The following is an 18,522-nucleotide window of genomic DNA, read 5'->3' on the forward strand; positions in this document are numbered from 1 at the left end:
TTTCAAAGTATTATAACAACTAAATTCTTTGTTATTATAGAATTTCTAGATATCACAAAATCCTTTAGTCAAAAAGATGTTGCAATGGGGATAACACTTAGTTTCTATACCCAATTAAGTTAGCTTTTATTACAATAACAAAGTTTACCAGGACCTTTAAAAACTTTGTTCATAGGAATCTCTCTATCCTGAAAACTTTCACAAGATTGAATATCTAAACGTCCTCAGTTCAGTTAACAACCTCAATTTCTTAATTAAGTACAATTCTTAATCTAACAACATCCAGATTATGAGAGAAATTATTTTCTAACAACATAGGTAATGCGATGTTAACCAATTTGTATATAATAACAAATTTAGAAATAAGTACACCACAAGCAATTATCATGTATTTAAAACTTGAAACAGATTCTAATTAATTACCAATCTAGTGATCATAACTGAGTTGGATAAGCAAATCAGATCTGGTTCGTAACCACTAGTGGTAACATTCTTAATTTCTAAGGCCCAATACTCTTAGCATAGTAAAAGAAAACATTACTGTTTATAAAACCATATTTTAACAGTTCACAAGAGAACCCGAAAGGCCTCTGCACAAATTCCTGACTTATACCAAAAACAATTTCAATTGAACTTCCTTTTAAATAAAGACAAAACTTGGAAGTTCATAATTCTTTAAGTTACAGCAGTTGTCCAGCTTCTTAACCTAATGCAACTTTAAGCCCTAAACATTATTATGTGTGTAAAGTTTGAACTACTCATTTCTGTCTAGGTAAGTACATTTTAAACCAAATATGATAGTTTAAAACTACCAAATTCTCATCACATCCTCTAAGAGCACTCAATTTACATATATCTAACTCAGATTAAAATCGCATAATAGTCTTTTCAAATTACAAAATCTAAGAATTTTAGAAATATAATGTTAGAAGTACAAAAACAATAAATTTCAGATTGCAATTCCAGACTATCACATATAGGAATTATTGAGCCTATTACTTCTGGTATTTCTATATTAATATATTAATATACATGTATAACATATATCAATACATTAATATCTTAAATACACTTTATTTATTTAACTGTATATTCTCAATCAGGTAACAAGTTTCTTTTAGCTTCAGCTTCCACAGTCTTTCAATGTGGAGGGTGGGATGTGGCCAGGAGCAACATCCCCCCACCTAAATTTCCCCATACAAGTTTTCTCTTTCTTTCCTAATTCTTGACCCAAAGTACCTCAGACATTTCAAGTGAATAATCAATTACATACTCTCCCAGCTTTATTATTTTTAGAATCTAACCACCCCTTAATTCAGAGCCCATTTACCAATTTAGGTGAGCAAATTTCTAAACCTCTATGCACAGAGAATCTTCCATCTCGTCTTTAAACCACCAGATATATGCTCATAAAAACTTTCTCACATGGAAAGTGTGTTCTCATGGTTAATATCAGTATTATTAATTATTCACTTGTTACAACCACATATAACAGTTCCAAATTTTATCACATATAGAAATTATTCAACTTATTATTTTGGTATCCAAAAAACTACTTCAAAGGTTAACAATTACATGAAATCAGAGAGATAATAATGTTGTGTCTAAAATATAAACAACCATCATTATTATTTCCCTTTGCAAATCAGGAAACAGGTCAAACAGAGATTAAAATACAGTTTGCAATTGGAACAAAAATGTGAAGTTACCTAGAGCAGAAGCTGGTATCCCAATGGTGACAATTCTGGGAGGCAGAAAGTCCAAATCCATCTACCTCGCCCTTCCCCCACGACCGCAGAAGTTACTGAGCCTAGGGCAGTTTGCAGCTTCTGAGGACAGAGTGGGCAAGATGCAAAGGACCTGGATGGCATTTCCAAGCTTTGCCAAAAAGGATGGGCTACCCAGGGGCACAGGACTGACTGTTAGTCTGTGAATTTCTGTCCTTCTCCTCCTTTTTACCGGGTGGGGAAGGGTGATTTAAGTTTTCCCTACAGCTCTCCTGCGTTCTTCTAATCTGATCTGAGAGGAGAGGAGTTTGTTTTATCTGCTCTAACTTTTACTGCAGCCCTGAGACAGGATAACAATGGTGAAAAATCTCAACGAAGTAAACTTCACTCCTCGCTTACTCCTAAAGAAAACTTTTGCACTAGAATCTAAGGGAAAAGATTCCCTCCTAACTGTGATCAGGGACAAAGACAAATGCGAGAGTCCCATAGAAAACTCCAACAGAGGTTTTAGCCAGAAGGCATTCATTGGGAGGAGGTCTTTCAGCAAGAGGAGCTCCTGGAATGAATTTACAATTTCAGGAGTTCCCTCTCCCGGAATTCAACTAACCAATTTCCAAACTTTTTAACAATTAAAACCCAGAATTTGCCAAAATTTTAACCCTTTTTCTTTCCGTTGTAGCTCTAATTCGGCCACAAATAGAACCACAAGGGAAAAAAGTCTTTGTTTTCCCTACTTGCAGCCTGGAATCTCTGGCTGCCTGTGTTACAAGTTTTTTAACAAAACATAGACATTTCACAATTTGACATAGACACACGAACAGAGACGAACTCAAAACGTAACAAAAAGACACAGTGTGGATCAAATTGAAGGCTAAACAGGTCCCCTCAGAGGAAAGAAAAGTGAACCAGATTTCCTCCTTAGGGACAGGACCCTCAATCTCCCCACACCCAACACAAAACAGAAGACCAGATGGCATGAGTTGGTTGAGGGCTAAACAGGTCCCCTCAGAGGAAAGAAAAGTGAACCAGATTTCCTCCTTAGGGATAGGACCCCCAATCTCCCCATACCCCAGCAGGAAGAGGCTGACGTCTCAGCTCTTCCACTCTGCCCACCTTCCCCTCGTCAGGGGTGTCGTGGTAACAGAGACCAGAGTGGCTAGCCCAAAACAGAACAGAACCTTACCTCTAGAGGATTTGAAACCAGATCTTCTCCGAAGGCCGAAAAGGGACGAGTCAGCAAAGAGCCCATTCTCCGAGACCATCTCCCCACATCAGAGTCCTAGGAAAAGAAATCCCCAGGAGCCGGCCCTCTGAAGTGAGAGAAGGTGGATCGGGGGCAGAGACTCCCTGTTGAGGTCCGGAATTCTGTGTGTGTCTCCAGGGCGGTAACACGGAATACCGCCTGATCTCGCTGGGGCCTCCAAAATGTTGTACCAGAAGCGAGTGAGACACGCCACAGAGTATAAGTTTTGAATGGAGAAGTTTATTAGCCGGCGGTCATCCGGGGAAAATTCCCAAAGCAAATGACCACGTTTAAAGGGAGAGGGTAGTTTTTATAGAGAATACAGGATTCAGTGCATAATTATCTCTTGAAATGTCATTTTGCAGACTCGGCACGCCTGTACCTTTTATGACCATGATCAAAGGAAACTCCTTAATAGATTGTAAATACAACATATCAGATAGTTGACAAAGTGTCAATTGGAATTACAACTCCGGATCTCTGTGTCCAGTTTGCCATACATCCCACAACATGACTTAAGAGATAAGAGCTAGGAACAGTCACATAATGCAAAAGAATATCTTGGGCTGTGGCTTTCATCCTTCAAGGCCACAGGCAGACTGAGTGATGGTCCAGCTGGGTTTTGTTGAGACAAGAGATAAAGTTGTCTCCCAGCCAACTCAGTTAGATAAAGGAAGATCGTTAGGCTTTCCTGGTAATTAGCTTACATTCCATGGAAATATCTTAGGGGCCCAGGACACTCGGACCTCAGTCTGTTTTTTTCTTATGCAGACTGGGGTTTGCAGTTAGGGGCTGGGGGCAGGGTTTTTCTAGCAATAGCTGGCTACTCAGGTATCACAATACATAATGATACATATGTGGCCTATGTTGAATTGCTTGACTTCTTAGGGAGGGTGGGTGGGAAGGGAAGAGGGGAGAGAATTTGGAACTCAAAGTTTTAGAAACAGATGTTCAAAAACAAAAAAAACAAAAGTTTTTACATGCAACTAGAAAATAAGATACACAGGCAATGGGGCATAGAAATTTATCTTGCCCTACAAGAAAGGAAGGGAAAAGGGGATGGGAGGGGAGTGGGGTGACAGAAGGGAGGCCTGACTGGGGAACAGGACAACCAGAATATACACCATCTTGGAGTGGGGGGGGGGTAGAAATGGGGAGAAAATTTGTAATTCAAACTCTTGTGAAAGTCAATGCTGAAAACTAAATATATTAAATAAAAAAAAGAATATGAAAAAACCCTAGGGCCCCCAAGTTTTGCCCTCCCCCGGATTATAAGCATATATCTTACGTGACTGCTCTTTTTCCACCAGCCGGCCGGAGTCTCAGTCAGAGAATTTTAACTTTGGAATCAGAGCTCTTTGGTTTCTGTTCCCCTGAGTCTCTCCTTCTTCAGGACTTTGCCCAGACGAAGCGAAAATACCATAACAGGTCCAGAGAGTATTGGAGAAATCTCCGAGTGCCCGCCAATCTCGGAGCCAATCAGGGGTCTCGCTTACAAAATGGGCAGATCCCAGGTGAGCCCCCAAAACTGTGTGGGATGAAAGATGCTCACCAATTAAAAAAAGATTAATTTTTAATAAGGAATCATCTCAGGGTGGGAACAGAAATAAAATATTCTTCAATTCTCACGAGAATAGAGCGTCCTCTGCCAGAACAGATCTAGCAAGGGAGGCCCATACATGGGGCAAAGCATCAATAATTATACCTAATGCAAGACAATTCCCGCCCACCTCTGACCCTTCTCACCATTGGCTGGGAGGCAGGCATACAATCTGAGCATGAAAAACTAGACAAAGAACCGGGAAATCAAGGCACAGAAACTCCAATGCCCATTCCCTTACTTGATGATTACAACTGAGGTGACATCTATAAATCTAAAGGAGAATAAGATAAGGGGATGGGGAGAACCTCTCCATTCCTCTACAGTACTTTTACAGTAAAGGCATGCAGGTCACAGTGACCCTATTCTTACTTAGCAAATCTTTAAACCAGAATCAGAAGAAAGAACAAAACGTTTCAGGGTTAAAAAAAAAAAAACTTTCCCAGAGGCTGGGCAATCAGGCTCTCACAGCCTCAGAATTTTTCTACTTCCTATTTCCCTATTTCTTCATTTTTAAATATTTCTAAGTATAGATATGAATAGACATAGATATATATTTACACACACACACACACACACATAAATATATATATTCTCTGTGAAGTCTTCAAGTTTCATTTTCTCACTACCTCACACAAGGTAAATCGGATTTAAGTCACCAGAGTCCAGTGGCAAGACATAAATCAAGATGATGGATGCAATGGGTGTGATGTCCCGAGATGCAGTGGGAGAGAGGTCTCTCCCAGGTCTCAGTATTTCACTTCTCTTTCTCAGGTCTCAGGGGCCATCTCCAGTCATCTTAATTTATGTCTTGCCACTGGATCCAAATGGCTCTGGAAAAGAGAGTGAGGCTGATGACTTTGCACAGCCCTACCTCACTTAAATCCAATTCACTCGCAAGTCAAGATGTCATCCTCCTGATGTCATTGGTCTCTTCAAGAGTGAAGAAGAGAAAACAATCTGTGAGGAAGAGGAAGAGGAACTGTTAGGCAATGCTCCTTCCTTCTTCCTTTCCTGCATTACATCCTCCATTTCTTCCTTTCTCCCTTCCTCTCTTCCTCCCTTCCTCCCCGTGGGGAATCAAAAACTTGTATCTGGGTGCTCTGACAAAGGAATATAAATTGCTCGAGATCTGGAAAACCACTCTTTGAAAAAGCCCATTCAGATTCAAATAGAGATACTTCCCTCTGACAAATCCAAATCAGTCTAGCTCTCAATCATTGGCTAATAATAAGTCCCAGCCCCAGCTGCCACTGTTTAGGTTTTGATAGCTCAGAGTGAGTGTAAATACCAATTTTTTCTGTTCTGGCCTGAAATCCTGAGGGATTTCTCCTTCCAAATTGCTTTGTGACTGGATCTCCCTGTCTCACCTGGATGGCAATAGTACAGATGCAACAGGTTTAATCCCACTGTTGATTGCCATGGAAATTTCTGAGGGGAGGAAAGAAGATGATGGACTTTAGTAGGAAAAAGGCATCTGAAGAACCATTTCACTGTTTTTGGCCTCAGTTTCCCCATCTAGAAAACGAAAGGTTGAGACCACCAATCTCATTTTTTTTCTTTTTGGCTTTTAAAGAGATATAGCAGAAATACAGAAGAGAAGAATAAACATCTCCTAGCTCCACAACCAGACAAGGCACACATTCTCCCCACCCTACCTAGTAGACCAAAGAATCTCCGATATCTCCTCTACCTTCATTTCATTTAAGCCCGGGCTTTTAGCTGTCTTTAAATCTGTTGGTTCCCTAGTCTTAATTTTCTTTCTAACTCAGTTCCTTTCGTTCTTTCTCCCTTTCTTCATTCTATTCCTTGCATAAACACTTGTCAACTCTTGGTCTCTAGACCCAGAGACATCTGATCTCTCCTGGGAAGGTAGAGAGGTCTCCCCCTGTTTGTAATCGAAATTGACCACCTGCCACAAACCATGTCCAGCCTAAGGGAGATACATTTAATATAACAATAAAAAAGAGACCATGTGAGCTCACACCTTCAAGGAAATACAATTGGGCCACTCCCTCAATGTACATGTAACCACTCCTGGGGTCCTAGAGTTGAGGTCAGACCAGCGCTGTTTTGCATGGTGATCTCCAAAGGACCTTTCACAAACCCAGCCTGACATACAAATATCTCCCACCTTTCTCACTGAGCTCAAAGCCCTCTGCCTCCAGTTGGGCAAGAGTCACAATGCTCTCCCCATCCTTGCTCCTCTGGCTTCTACTGCTCTGGCCTCAAGGTAAGAATCCCAATGAGCCCTAGGTTGGGACCACTTTAGAAAGAGAGGGAGTTATCCCTTGGGCATCTCTGACACAGCCTGAGGGAAAGGAAACTACTGAATTCACTGTATCTACACAGGATTCTTCACTGAAATCTCTTTCTTCTTTTCCTTTTCCCACCAAGAAGCCCAGGCAGCCATCATAACGACCCAGACACCAGACTCCCTGGCTGTGGCTCCAGGGGACACAGTCACCATCACCTGCAAGGCCAGTTCCAGCATTAGCAAGAGGATGTCCTGGTACCAGCAGAAACCAGGACAGTCTCCCAAGCTCCTGATCTATGCTGCTTCCTCCCTACATTCTGGGGTCCCTGCCCGGTTCAGTGGCAGTGGCTCTGGGACAGATTTCACCTTCACCATCAGTGGTGTGGAGGCTGAAGATGCTGCAGATTATTACTGTTTGCAAGATTATAATAATCCATTCCCACAGTGTTTCAGCCCCGAACAAAAACCTCCCCAGGCTGCTCAGTCCTTCAGCATAGGGGAGCAGCTGCTGCCCCACAGTCACAGGCTTAGGCCAACCACTGCCCTCAGGGGAGAATTGGACCTACTTTAGCTCTGCTGCAGGAGCCACTTGTCCCAGGGGCTCTAGTTGAGGTAGAAAGATTCAGAAGAGAAAGAAAAAGGAGGAAGAGAAAGAATCTTCTGCTGGTAAGCTTTAGCCAAGGATCACAAAGCTTCTCATTGGGTCTGCTTCCAGAAGCTGATCTCATCCCTTATACTGCCCTCTGCTCCCTACCCCAATCACCTCCCCCTGAGCTAGTGTTTAAGAGAAAACAGTAAACAAGGGAACAGGCCTGGACTCTCAGCTCTGGCTGCTTCTCCCCAGCCCTAAAAAGACGGACAGCATAGACAAGGTGTATGCAACAGTCCCTACAGTTCTTGAGAAAACTCAATCTAAAGCATAGATGCAGTCACTCTCCTCACTCTGGGAACTCACTCTAGCTATCCAATCATTCATGTCTGTCACCTGCCAGGACAGATTCCTGAAAACCTCATTTGAGGATATCAGGCCTCTTTTGAAGGATGTTAGGTCTCTTTTCCCTATTCCTGCAGGGGCCAGGATACTGCCCGCCTCATGATGAGAGGCAAGGCCTGGACAGTATGGAAGTGGCAATGGAGCTGGATCTGAGAGGGGGTCGAAGACTTAGCATTCATGACCACAAGCACACAAGGGGTCAAGGGGACCAGAGTAGTCTCAGATCCATAAAATCTTAGAAGTCAGGCACCACACGAATGATGGTGCACAGACACTTGTCCTGCATAGAGGAGACAGAGTCTGAGAAAGGGAGGTGCCACACATGAAAAACATACACAGGAATGATGGCAGGATGAGAGAGCCAAGGAACTCACTGATGGAAGTCAATATTCCTAGATCAAAATTGGTGCTCTCCATCCCTTTGGGGAAGGTATTATTAAACCTGAAAGTTTGGATGAAGGAGGGAAACAAGCTAGGTGATAGAAAAATCCATGTTGTTTATTATTTTCCCTTAAAGCATAGCTAAATTAGCTTACTTGTACGTACAAGGAGTCAGAGCATAAGCTCTGCTGGCTGAACAAAGGAATGAGAAAACTTATATACGTTATTTTAGCAGACCCAGAAAGCCTGTGTTACCTCACTTTTATGACCCCCATGTATGTTTAACCATGATAGAAGAAGAGGATTTCCTTAATGGAATAGGGTTGTAAAGAATGTTGACAAAGGTCAGTTAATATTAAGTGAGGTAGTCTCTCTTGCAGTTAGGGTCTCATCCTTTAATGGCTAACAGGGGAAGGAATGTCCTTAGGTCAGTCTGATCCAGCCTTGTTGACAGAGGTAAGGGTATTACCTGAGCAAACTTTAGAGAACAAAGAAGCCCAGGTCCTGGATCTTCTTCCAGTTACTCATTACTTCAGGCTCTGGGTCTGGTTGAAATTAAAAATGATATAAAATGGTATAAAATGTTCCATATTTCCTCCTTTTGGTCAAAGGTAAGCTGAAAGCTTCACCTGAAGACCAATTAAGGTATGGAAAAACCTCTCTCTTCCTCAGGGGTGAAGTTCTAAAAATCCTTATCTAGGTGGATTTAGATTTTTTTTTCCATTCTGTGGTTGGACATCCCCAGAGATGGGCAGTAATTCTAAACTAATTGTAAACAAGCAGAGGGAGCAAGTTGCAAGGGGGATCAGCATAGGGAGCATAATGGCTAAAGATTCCAAACACATAGGCAAACAGTCTTGGGAATGCAAGGGACTCAGAAAGGGAAAGAGCAGTTCTTTGTTCAGGTTCTGGTCCAGACTCTTGGGAGGGGCTGCCTGCGTCTAATGCTGTCCCCTTCAGGCTCTTTGAAACTGGAGGGCAAGGTCTCCTATAGGCTCAGATGTCTACTCGGGAGCAGGGACAATCCTCAGATATGACAGAAGGATCAAGGAGTCCATATCCACAAGTTGGCAGCTGTAGAAGTAGTCAGACCTGACAGGAGCTCCCAGAACACATATGATTGGATAATTGAGAGAAAAACAGCACAACATAGGCCCAGCCATGCAGGGCTAAGTTCAAACAGTGAAATGAATGGTTCAATATCCCAGCCACACAGAGCTGAGTTTAAACAAATACAATAAAGTTCTTCTCATAATTCATAAAACTGCACAGTTATATTGAGTCAGGTACAGACTAAACCACTTAGATGGTTCACAATAGAGTGGTATTGAGAGGGGGAAATTTGCATGTCACATGTTTTATATTTACATATTAGATAACCAAGAAAACTTAAACATGAACCATACAAAGTAATGCAATCATTATTAAAAATGTTGAACTTCGTAAACTTCCTTGTATCTCAGTAACACAGTACATATAACATCATAAACTTTTGTTCGTGCCATGTCTCTTTGGTGGCATTTACAAAATAATCCACAAGCCATTCTTAATAAAGATTAAAATGTTTCTGATTTAATTCCAGCAATTAATTGCACAATTTGTATACAAAGTAACTTTAAATCCCAGTTACATATTCCCAATGTCCATTTAAAGCAGCACTTTTATTTTCAGATGCCTGATTGTAGTTATCTAGTCCATAGATAGTAAAAGAGAGCTCTGCTTCTCTGGTTCAGATCTAGAAATTCTCAGACAATTCTTACTTAATATAACTTAGTACAATCACATAAATTTGGTTCTCCTTTTTTTGAAACTTCAGAGTATTCCGTTTGTATATCATCTGCTGTTTCTATCCTTATCTAAATTTTGTACCTGGTATAAGAATCCTTTAAAATATGAAGGTCCAACCATAAATTGAACTCATTTTCCTTTTAATATCATCAGACAGATACTTTACAAAGGAGATATAATTTTACTTGTACTACTATCTTATACAACTTTGCACAAAAATCCACATTTAAGATCTTATTACCAAAACACACTTTTTAGGTTGAATTTCCATGATTGATAAATTTTGGAGCCAATCATGCACATCTGTGTATAATTCCTAGGGGAATCAATCTGATCCTATGGCTTTTTCAGAATTTTCTACCCCCAAATTTGCTATCCCCTTTCTTTTTTTATTAGACATTTATCACATTACATCTTTGCTTTATTACTTTGTCTAATCATTTTCTTCATTGGAAGATGTTATCTCTGTATTCTTTTTTTAAAATTTATTTATTTAACATATTTAGTTTTCAGCATTGATTTTCACAAGAGTTTGAGTTACAAATTTTCTCTCCCTTCTACCCTCCCCCCCACTCCAAGATGGCGTATATTCTGGTTTCCCTGTTCCCCAGTCAGCCCTCCCTTCCTCTATATTCTTTTAATCTTTATTTGGTCATGAACATAGGTTAAAATTGTTAGCTATTCATTCCTTCATCCTATTATAATAACTCAGAGGTATTCCAATATTCATCTATTACCTAATAGATTTAGCATTGTGCTTACAAAACTTCTTGATAATATAAATTTGCTATGAAAGAAAAGAGGGACAATGTCATATATCTTAACAGAAGGAAAGACGTTCCTTAGCTCTGTTTGATTCCAGGCATGAGTCATATCTGATAGCCAATCATATAGTCACTAGGCACTGAAAGCAGGGCTTAGGAGTAATCAGGTGGGGATTTTCCTTTTCAGAAAGGAAATAACGGAATTGGGAAATAGAGTCAGGAAGATCCTACCTAGGCCATGTCCAAGCCTGTCTTCAAAACTTTTTCCCAGGTACAGATATCCACCCTTAAAATTCTCAGCCTGTAATGCCTGTCATTCTAATACTGGCTTCATGTGACCTATCCCTGTAATCAGAGCTTAAAACAATATTAAATTGTAGTCCCATAAAATCTTAAGTAGCACATAAATATCCTTCAGATAGAACTGTCCCAAATTTCATTGAGCTAATAATTATCAAATCAAGCTACATAACTTTTCTGTCCTTTAAAATACTTTCTCACACTCTTTCTCAACTTACTTAAACCGTCTGAAACTAGTATTCTCTCAGGACAGGAGAGGCTTAGCTAACTCCCATTTGTCCCCAAACTTTCTTATCTGCCTTTTGTATTTCCAATCAAACCTTTATTTACCTTTCCAAATATTTCAAACCCATTATTCAGTCTTCCTTTACGTTTCAACCATAAGACAAGACAACTCATAAGTTAATACTTTTTACTGACATAACTGTGTGTACTGGAATCCATTCCAGCTTAAACAAAGCAAAGAGGTTAATGACCAACCTCACAGGTTGATGGATTTATGTCCCCTGTTTACTCATTCTGGAGGAAAGGGACACTTCAGGAATTAAGTCTTATACATATTGATAAGCTCTAACTTTTGCTTAAAATCACAAAAACATTTTTCAAAACATTTCTAGAATTATTTCCCTTCCTTAAAAATAGTTTAAAATTTATCCTGATGTTAAAAGGAATACTCACTAAACTTTTCTGAAGACAATTATTTAGAAGGTTTTAAAATGATAGAAATTTCCTTCTTTTTCCTTACAGCAAATTAACCCTTAAATGCTGGAATTCATTAACTAAGTTGGTGCCAAATGTCCTCATTCTCAAATATTGCACAGAATTCCTAGATATTACAAAGTTCCTTAGTCAAAAAGGTATTGTAATGGGGAGGACCCTTAGTTTCTATAATTACATACCCAATTAAATTTACCTTATCACAGTAACAAAGTTTATCAGGACTTTAAAAACTTACTTCATACGAATTCCTCTACACAGAAACTTTATACAAGATGGATAAAAATCCATGGCTAGATGGTTCCAAAAGTCCTTGTTTCACTTAACAACCTCAATTTCTTAATTAGGCACAGTTCTTAATCTAATAACATGGGGATTATAAGAGGAATTATTTTTCTAACAGCATAGGTAATGCAATGTTAACCAAGTTGCATAATATAACAAATTTAGAAATATAAGTACACCACAAGCAATTATCATGTATTTAAAACTTGAAACAGACTACAACTGAGTTGGATGAGCAAATCAATATGAATTCATAATCAATAGTGATAACATTTTAATTTCTAAGGCCCAATACTTTTAGTACTGTAAAAGATTATTATCTATAAAATTACATTTTTCAATATTGGTGATACATCTGTTTGCCAAATTATACAATTTAGAAATGTAACAATGCCCTAAACATAATTATGCATTTTAAAACTTGAAACAACCCATTTACCAATTTAGGTGAACACATTTCTAAATCTCCTTGCACAGAGAATCTTTCTTCTCATCATTTGAAACTATAACTTTAAATCACAAGATATATTCTCATAATAGAAAATTTTTTCACATAGAAAGTCTGTTCTCATGGTTAAATATCAGTATTAATAATTATTTCATGTCATAACCAAATATAATAGCTCCAAATTGTCAAATTTTATCACATCCCTTTAAAAACCCAATTCACATATATAAAATCAGATGAAATTGGCTAGAATATCATTTCTTACCACACAATGGTCTTCTCAAATTTCACAATCTAAGAGAATTTTAGAAACACAATGTAATTTTAGAAATACAGAAACAATAATTTTCAGATGACATCAATTGCATTTCCAGATTACCACATATAGAAATTCTTCAGATTATTACTTTTGGTATTTAAAAACCACTTCAAATTAACAATTACATTAATTAAAAGAGAGATAATAATAATGTTGTATCTAACATATACCAGACTTTATGTTAAGCATTTTACAATCGTTATGTTTTGATCCCATAACAACCATCATTATTATTTTCCCTTTACAAATGAGGAAACAGGTCAAACAGAGATTAAAATACAGATTTGCAATTGGAACAAAGAAATGTGAAGTTACCTAGAGCAGAAGCTGGTATCCCAGTGGTGACAATTCTAACCAAAGTCCAAATGCATCTCCCTCGCCCTTTCTCCACAACTGCAGAAGTGACTGAGCCTAGAGCCGTTTTGCAGCTGCTGGGGACAGAGTGGGCAGAATGCATAGGACCTGGGTGACATTTCCAAGGTTTGCCAAAAAGGATGGGCTACAAAGGTATCCAGGGGCACAGGACTGTAAGGATACCGTCAGTCTGTGAATTTCTGTCCTTCTCCTCCTTTTGCCAGGTGGAGAAGGGTGATTTAAGTTTTCCCTACAGTTCTCCTGCATTCTCTTCTCCTAATCTGATCTGGGACAAAAGGAGTTTGTTTTAGCTGCTCTAACTTTTACTGCAGCCCTGGCTTGGTCAGAGACAGGACAACAATGGTGAAATCTCAATGACTGTAACTCAAGCAAACTTCACCTTTTGCTCACTCCTTAAAAAAAAAAAAACCTTTTTGCACTTAAATCTAAGGGAAAAGATTCCCTCTTAATTTTGGGGAGCGAGTGGGGAATGATAAGTGATCAGCATTGGGAGGAGGTGTTTCAGCAAGAGTGTGCTCCTGGAGTGATTTTAGAGTCTCAGGAGTTCTCTCCCAAAATCCAAATAAACAGTTTCCAAACTTTTAATGAATAATCAATCCTAGAATCTGCTAAAATGTTTCAGCTCCATTTTTTTTCTGCAAGTCCAAGTTGGCCAGACCAGACATTACAAAAAAAAATAGTCTCTGTTTCCCTAACTGCAGCCTTAGAGATCTCTGGCTGCCTTCATTTCAGATTTTACATGGTATAGACATAGAGCACATACTCTCACACAGACAATTAACAAAACAAATACAGAACAAATACAGACTGAGCTCAGAGTTTAAACCAAAGAGAATTAGAAACTTTCATGAGTTGGCTATTAGCACCCCTATAGTCTTTGGGGAAGCCTTGACATTCCTGATTTTTCTGACTCTCCATATCCTATCCCTTAGGAAGGGGGAAAGGGGAGATGGAGGAAGACTAGGAAAGGTAAGGGAAGGCTAGGAGTAAGGATAAAATGCATTTATTAGGCAAGGTTGGGCTGCTTTGTCCCGTTTCCATCATTTCCATCTGAAGTTCATGGCACCATAACTGTTAAACCTGAAAGTTTGGTTGAAGGAGGCAAGCAAGCTAGGTGATAGAAAAATCCATATTGTTTATTATTTTCCCTTAAAGCATAGCTAAGCTAGCTTACTTGTACATACAAGGAATCAGAGAATAAGCTTGGGCTGACTGAACAAAGAAATGATAAAACTTATATATGTCATTTTTAGCAGACCCAGCAAGCCTGTGTTGCCTCACTTTTATGATCCCCATGTATGTTTAACCATGATACAAGAAGAGGATTTCCTTGATGGAAGAGGGTTGTAAAGAATGTTGACAAAGGTCAGTTAATATTAAGTGAGGTAGTCTCTCTTGGAATTAGGGTCTCACCCTTTAATGGCTAACAGGGGAAGGAATGTCCTTAGGTCAGTCTGATGTGGCCTTGTTGACAGAAGTAAGGGTATTACCTGAGCAAACTTTAGAGGACAAAGAAGGCCAGGTCCTGGATCTTCTTCCAGTTACTCATTAATTCAGGCTCTGGGTCTGGTTGAAATTAAAAATGATATAAAATGGTATAAAACGTTCCACAGTATCATTGTGTACCAGCCAGGACTAAAGAAGGACCTTACCCACTGAAGGATTCAGGCAGGGGTGGGGTGCAGTGACTGGCTCCTCAGAGACATGACCAGCCATTGCAATGCATCCAAAAGGAAGTAAAGAAGGAGACCAAAAGGGGGCTCGAGGTAGGAAGAAAGAGGGGCATAATGAATGAAAATCACACAACCAAAGCAAACCAAAACCGAAGCTAGTGCAGCCAAGAGATATGGGCAAATGGCAGCTGGCATGTAGGGATCTGGAAAGTGGGGAGGGAGCCCTTCTTCTTGAAGGCCTGGTCTGGATTCTCAAGGAAGCCACCTGCCTCAGATATTGTCTTCTAGAGGCCCTTAGGAAGCCAAAAGGCAAGGCCTCCAATATGTTCAGAGGTCCACTAGGAGCATGTCATCTTCAAGTGATCCAGGAGACAACACCCACAAGTTTGCATCTGTGGGAGTGGGGAGAAGGACCTGGTAGCAGCCGTTAGAAAACATATGAGTTGACAATTGAGAGAAAACTCCTTGTATCAGTCTTTGGAACTGAGTTTGTGATCAGCATAACATAGGTCCTTGGTTAAAGGCATATAGGAATGGTTCAGTTTCCCAGCCACACAGGCCTAAGTTCAAACAATGCAATAAACTTTTTCTCACAATTCCCATAATTGCATAATTACATTAAGTCAGCTACAGATTAAACTACTCAGAAAACTCACAATAGGCTAGTTTTGGGAGGGGAGATTTACATGCCACCAAGGGAACCAAGAAAACTTAGACATAAACCATGCAAACAATGCAATCTTTATCAACCATGTTAACTAACATCAAGTCTCCTTGTAGCCCAGTAACCCATTCTCAATGTCCATTGAATCAGCACTTTTTGAGTCCCAGCTGTCTCATGTAGTCATCTGGTCCCCAGGTGTCTTTGCTTCAGCAACAGGCTTTATTCTCAGGACAGCTCTGAAGAGAGTTCTGCTTCTCTGGCTCCAAATCTAGAAGTTCCTAGATAATTCTGACTTACTATAATTTAGTATAATGACTTAAATTTGGTTCTCCAATTTTGAAGCTTCAGAGAATTTCAGTTTATGTACCATTTGCTGTTTCTATACTCACTGAAGTCCTGCACCTGATAAAGAATCTTTTAAAAATTTGAGGGTCCAACCATAAAATGAGCTCTTCTGCCTTTTAAAATTGTAAGGCATATACTTTAATAATGGGAAAATAATTTCACTTTTTTTTACTAGTGTCCATATATAATTTACATGTAATATCCAATTTTGAGAACTTACCACCAAAACATGCTCAAAGGCAGAATTTTCATTATACATGAGTTTTGGAAGCCAAACACATACATCTGCATATAGTTCTTAGAGAAAACAGTGTAAGCCTCTTGTTTTTCTCAAAATTTACAATTCCATTTAATTAGAAAACTATCACATTCTGTCTTTCTCTTCTTACTTTGTCTAATCATTTCCCCCTTAGGACGATATCCTGCCTATATTATTATTTGACCACAAACGTAGGTTTAAAATATAAGATATTCATAATTGCATCCTATTATAGACACAGATGTAACAATGTCCTGTATCATGACAGAAGGGGAAGCCTTCCTTAGCTCTTTTTGATTCCAGGGATAACTCATATCTGACAGTCAGTCATGTAGCCACAAGATATTAAAAGCAGGGCTCAGGATTAATCAAGTGGGAAACTTTCCTTTTAGAAAGGAAAGAGCACAATTGGGAAATAGAGTCAGGAAAATCCTACCTAGGTCATGGCCAAGGTTGTCACCAAAACTTTTCCCAGGCAGAGACATCCACCTGTAGCACTTCTCAGCCTGTAGCACATGCCATTCTACTATTGGCTTCATGATAATTCAGACAACTATTCCTGTAATCAAAGCTCAAAACTATAGTCAATTACAGTTCCATGAAGTATTGAAGAGCAAGTCCCAATAATCAGAGCTTTGGGTGAGTTCAGCTCTCAAACATCCTGGATGATAAATACTCAATCTCACGTTGGTAACAGTAAGAGACAGATCACAGCAAAAATACTACTGTTTTCAGAATCCCTTTAAACAATGAGAACATCTTAAGGTGAGTTTTAAGCCATTTCCATATATTTCTGCATGTGTTCTAATTCCAGATGAAAAAGTAATATTAGATTTCTCATTAAGATAACACCAGAGAAGGGCAGCTAGGTGCGCAGTGAGTAGAGGACCAGCCCTGGAGTCAGGAGGACCTGAGTTCAGATCCAGCTCAGACACTTGACACACTTACTATCTGTGTGACCTTGGGCAAGTCACTTAAGCCTAAGTGCCCTGCCCTCGCCCTGCAAAAAAAAAAAATAAATAAATAAATCTGTTGCTTCCCCGGTCTTAATTTTCTTTCTAACTCAGTTCCTTAATTTCTTTCTCTCTTTCTTTATTCTATTCATTGCATAAACACTTGTCAACTCTTGGTCTCTAGACCCAGAGCCATCTGATCTCTCCTGGGAAGGTAGACAGGCCTGCCCCTGTTTGTAACCGAAATTGGCTACCCGCCACAAAACATGTCCAGCCTAAGGGAGATACATTTAATATAACAATAAAAAAGAGACCATGTGAGCTCACACCTTCAAGGAAATACAATTGGGCCACTCCCTCCATGTACATGTAACCGCTCCTGGGGTCCTAGAGTTGAAATTAGACCAGTGCTGTTTTGCATGGTGATCTCCAAGGGACCTTTCACAAACCCAGCCTGACATACAAATATCTCCCACCTTTCTCACTGAGCTCAGAGCTCTCTGCCTCCGGTTCTGCAAGAGTCACAATGCTCTCCCCATCCTTGCTCCTCTGGCTTCTACTGCTCTGGCCTCAAGGTAAGAATCCCAACGAGCCCTAGGTTGGGACCACTTTAGAAAGAGAGGGGGTTATCCCTTGGACATCTCTGCCATAGCCTGAGGGAAAGGGAACTATTAAATTCACTGTACCTACACAGGATTCTACACTGAAATCTCTTTCTTCTTCTCCTTTTCCCACCAAGAAGCCCAGGCAGCCATCATAATTACCCAGACACCATCCTCCCTGACTGTGGCTCCAGGGCACACAGTCGCCATCACCTGCAAGGCCAGTTCCAGCATTAACAAGAATATGGCCTGGTACCAGCAGAAACCAGGACAGTCTCCCAAGCGCCTGATCTATGAGGCTTCCTCCCTACATTCTGGGGTCCCTGCCCGGTTCAGTGGCAGTGGCTCTGGGACAGATTTCACCTTCACTATCAGTGCTGTGGAGGCTGAGGATGCTGCAGATTATTACTGTTTGCAATATATTAGCTATACATTCCCACAGTGTTTCAGCCCTGAACAAAAACCTCCTCAGGCTGTTCAGCCCTTCAGGATAGGGGAGCAGCTGCTGCACCAGAGTCACAGGCCTAGGCCAACCATTGCCCTCAGGGGAAAATTAGGCCTAATTCCGCTCTGCTGCAAGAGCCACTTTTCCCAGGGGCTCTGCTTGAGGTAGAAAGATTCAGAAGAGAGAGAAAAAGGAGGAAGAGAAAAGATCTTCTGCCTGGTAAGCTTTAGCTAAGGACCACAAACCTTCCCATGGGGACTGCTTCCAGAATCTGATCTCATTCTTTGCTCTGCCCTATGCTGCCTCCCCCAATTTCCTCATCTGAAGCTGATGTTTAAGAGGAAAGTGTAAATGACTCATGGGAATGGGGCTGGACTCAGCTC

General features: G+C 40.1%; 2 gene segments (V, D, J or C); both read left to right on the forward strand.

The window, feature by feature from the left end:
- The first annotated feature begins 6,733 nt into the window (after positions 1-6,733).
- On the forward strand, positions 6,734-7,398 carry LOC118842718. The segment is given in 2 exon segments: positions 6,734-6,803; positions 6,968-7,398. Coding segments are annotated over 2 exon segments (480 nt in total).
- Positions 7,399-17,591: 10,193 nt separating this feature from the next.
- Positions 17,592-18,307, forward strand: LOC118842719. The segment is given in 2 exon segments: positions 17,592-17,667; positions 17,832-18,307. Coding segments are annotated over 2 exon segments (525 nt in total).
- Positions 18,308-18,522: the final 215 nt, after the last annotated feature.

This window comes from Trichosurus vulpecula, chromosome 3 (assembly GCF_011100635.1).
Source record: "Trichosurus vulpecula isolate mTriVul1 chromosome 3, mTriVul1.pri, whole genome shotgun sequence".
Taxonomy (NCBI): domain Eukaryota; kingdom Metazoa; phylum Chordata; class Mammalia; order Diprotodontia; family Phalangeridae; genus Trichosurus; species Trichosurus vulpecula.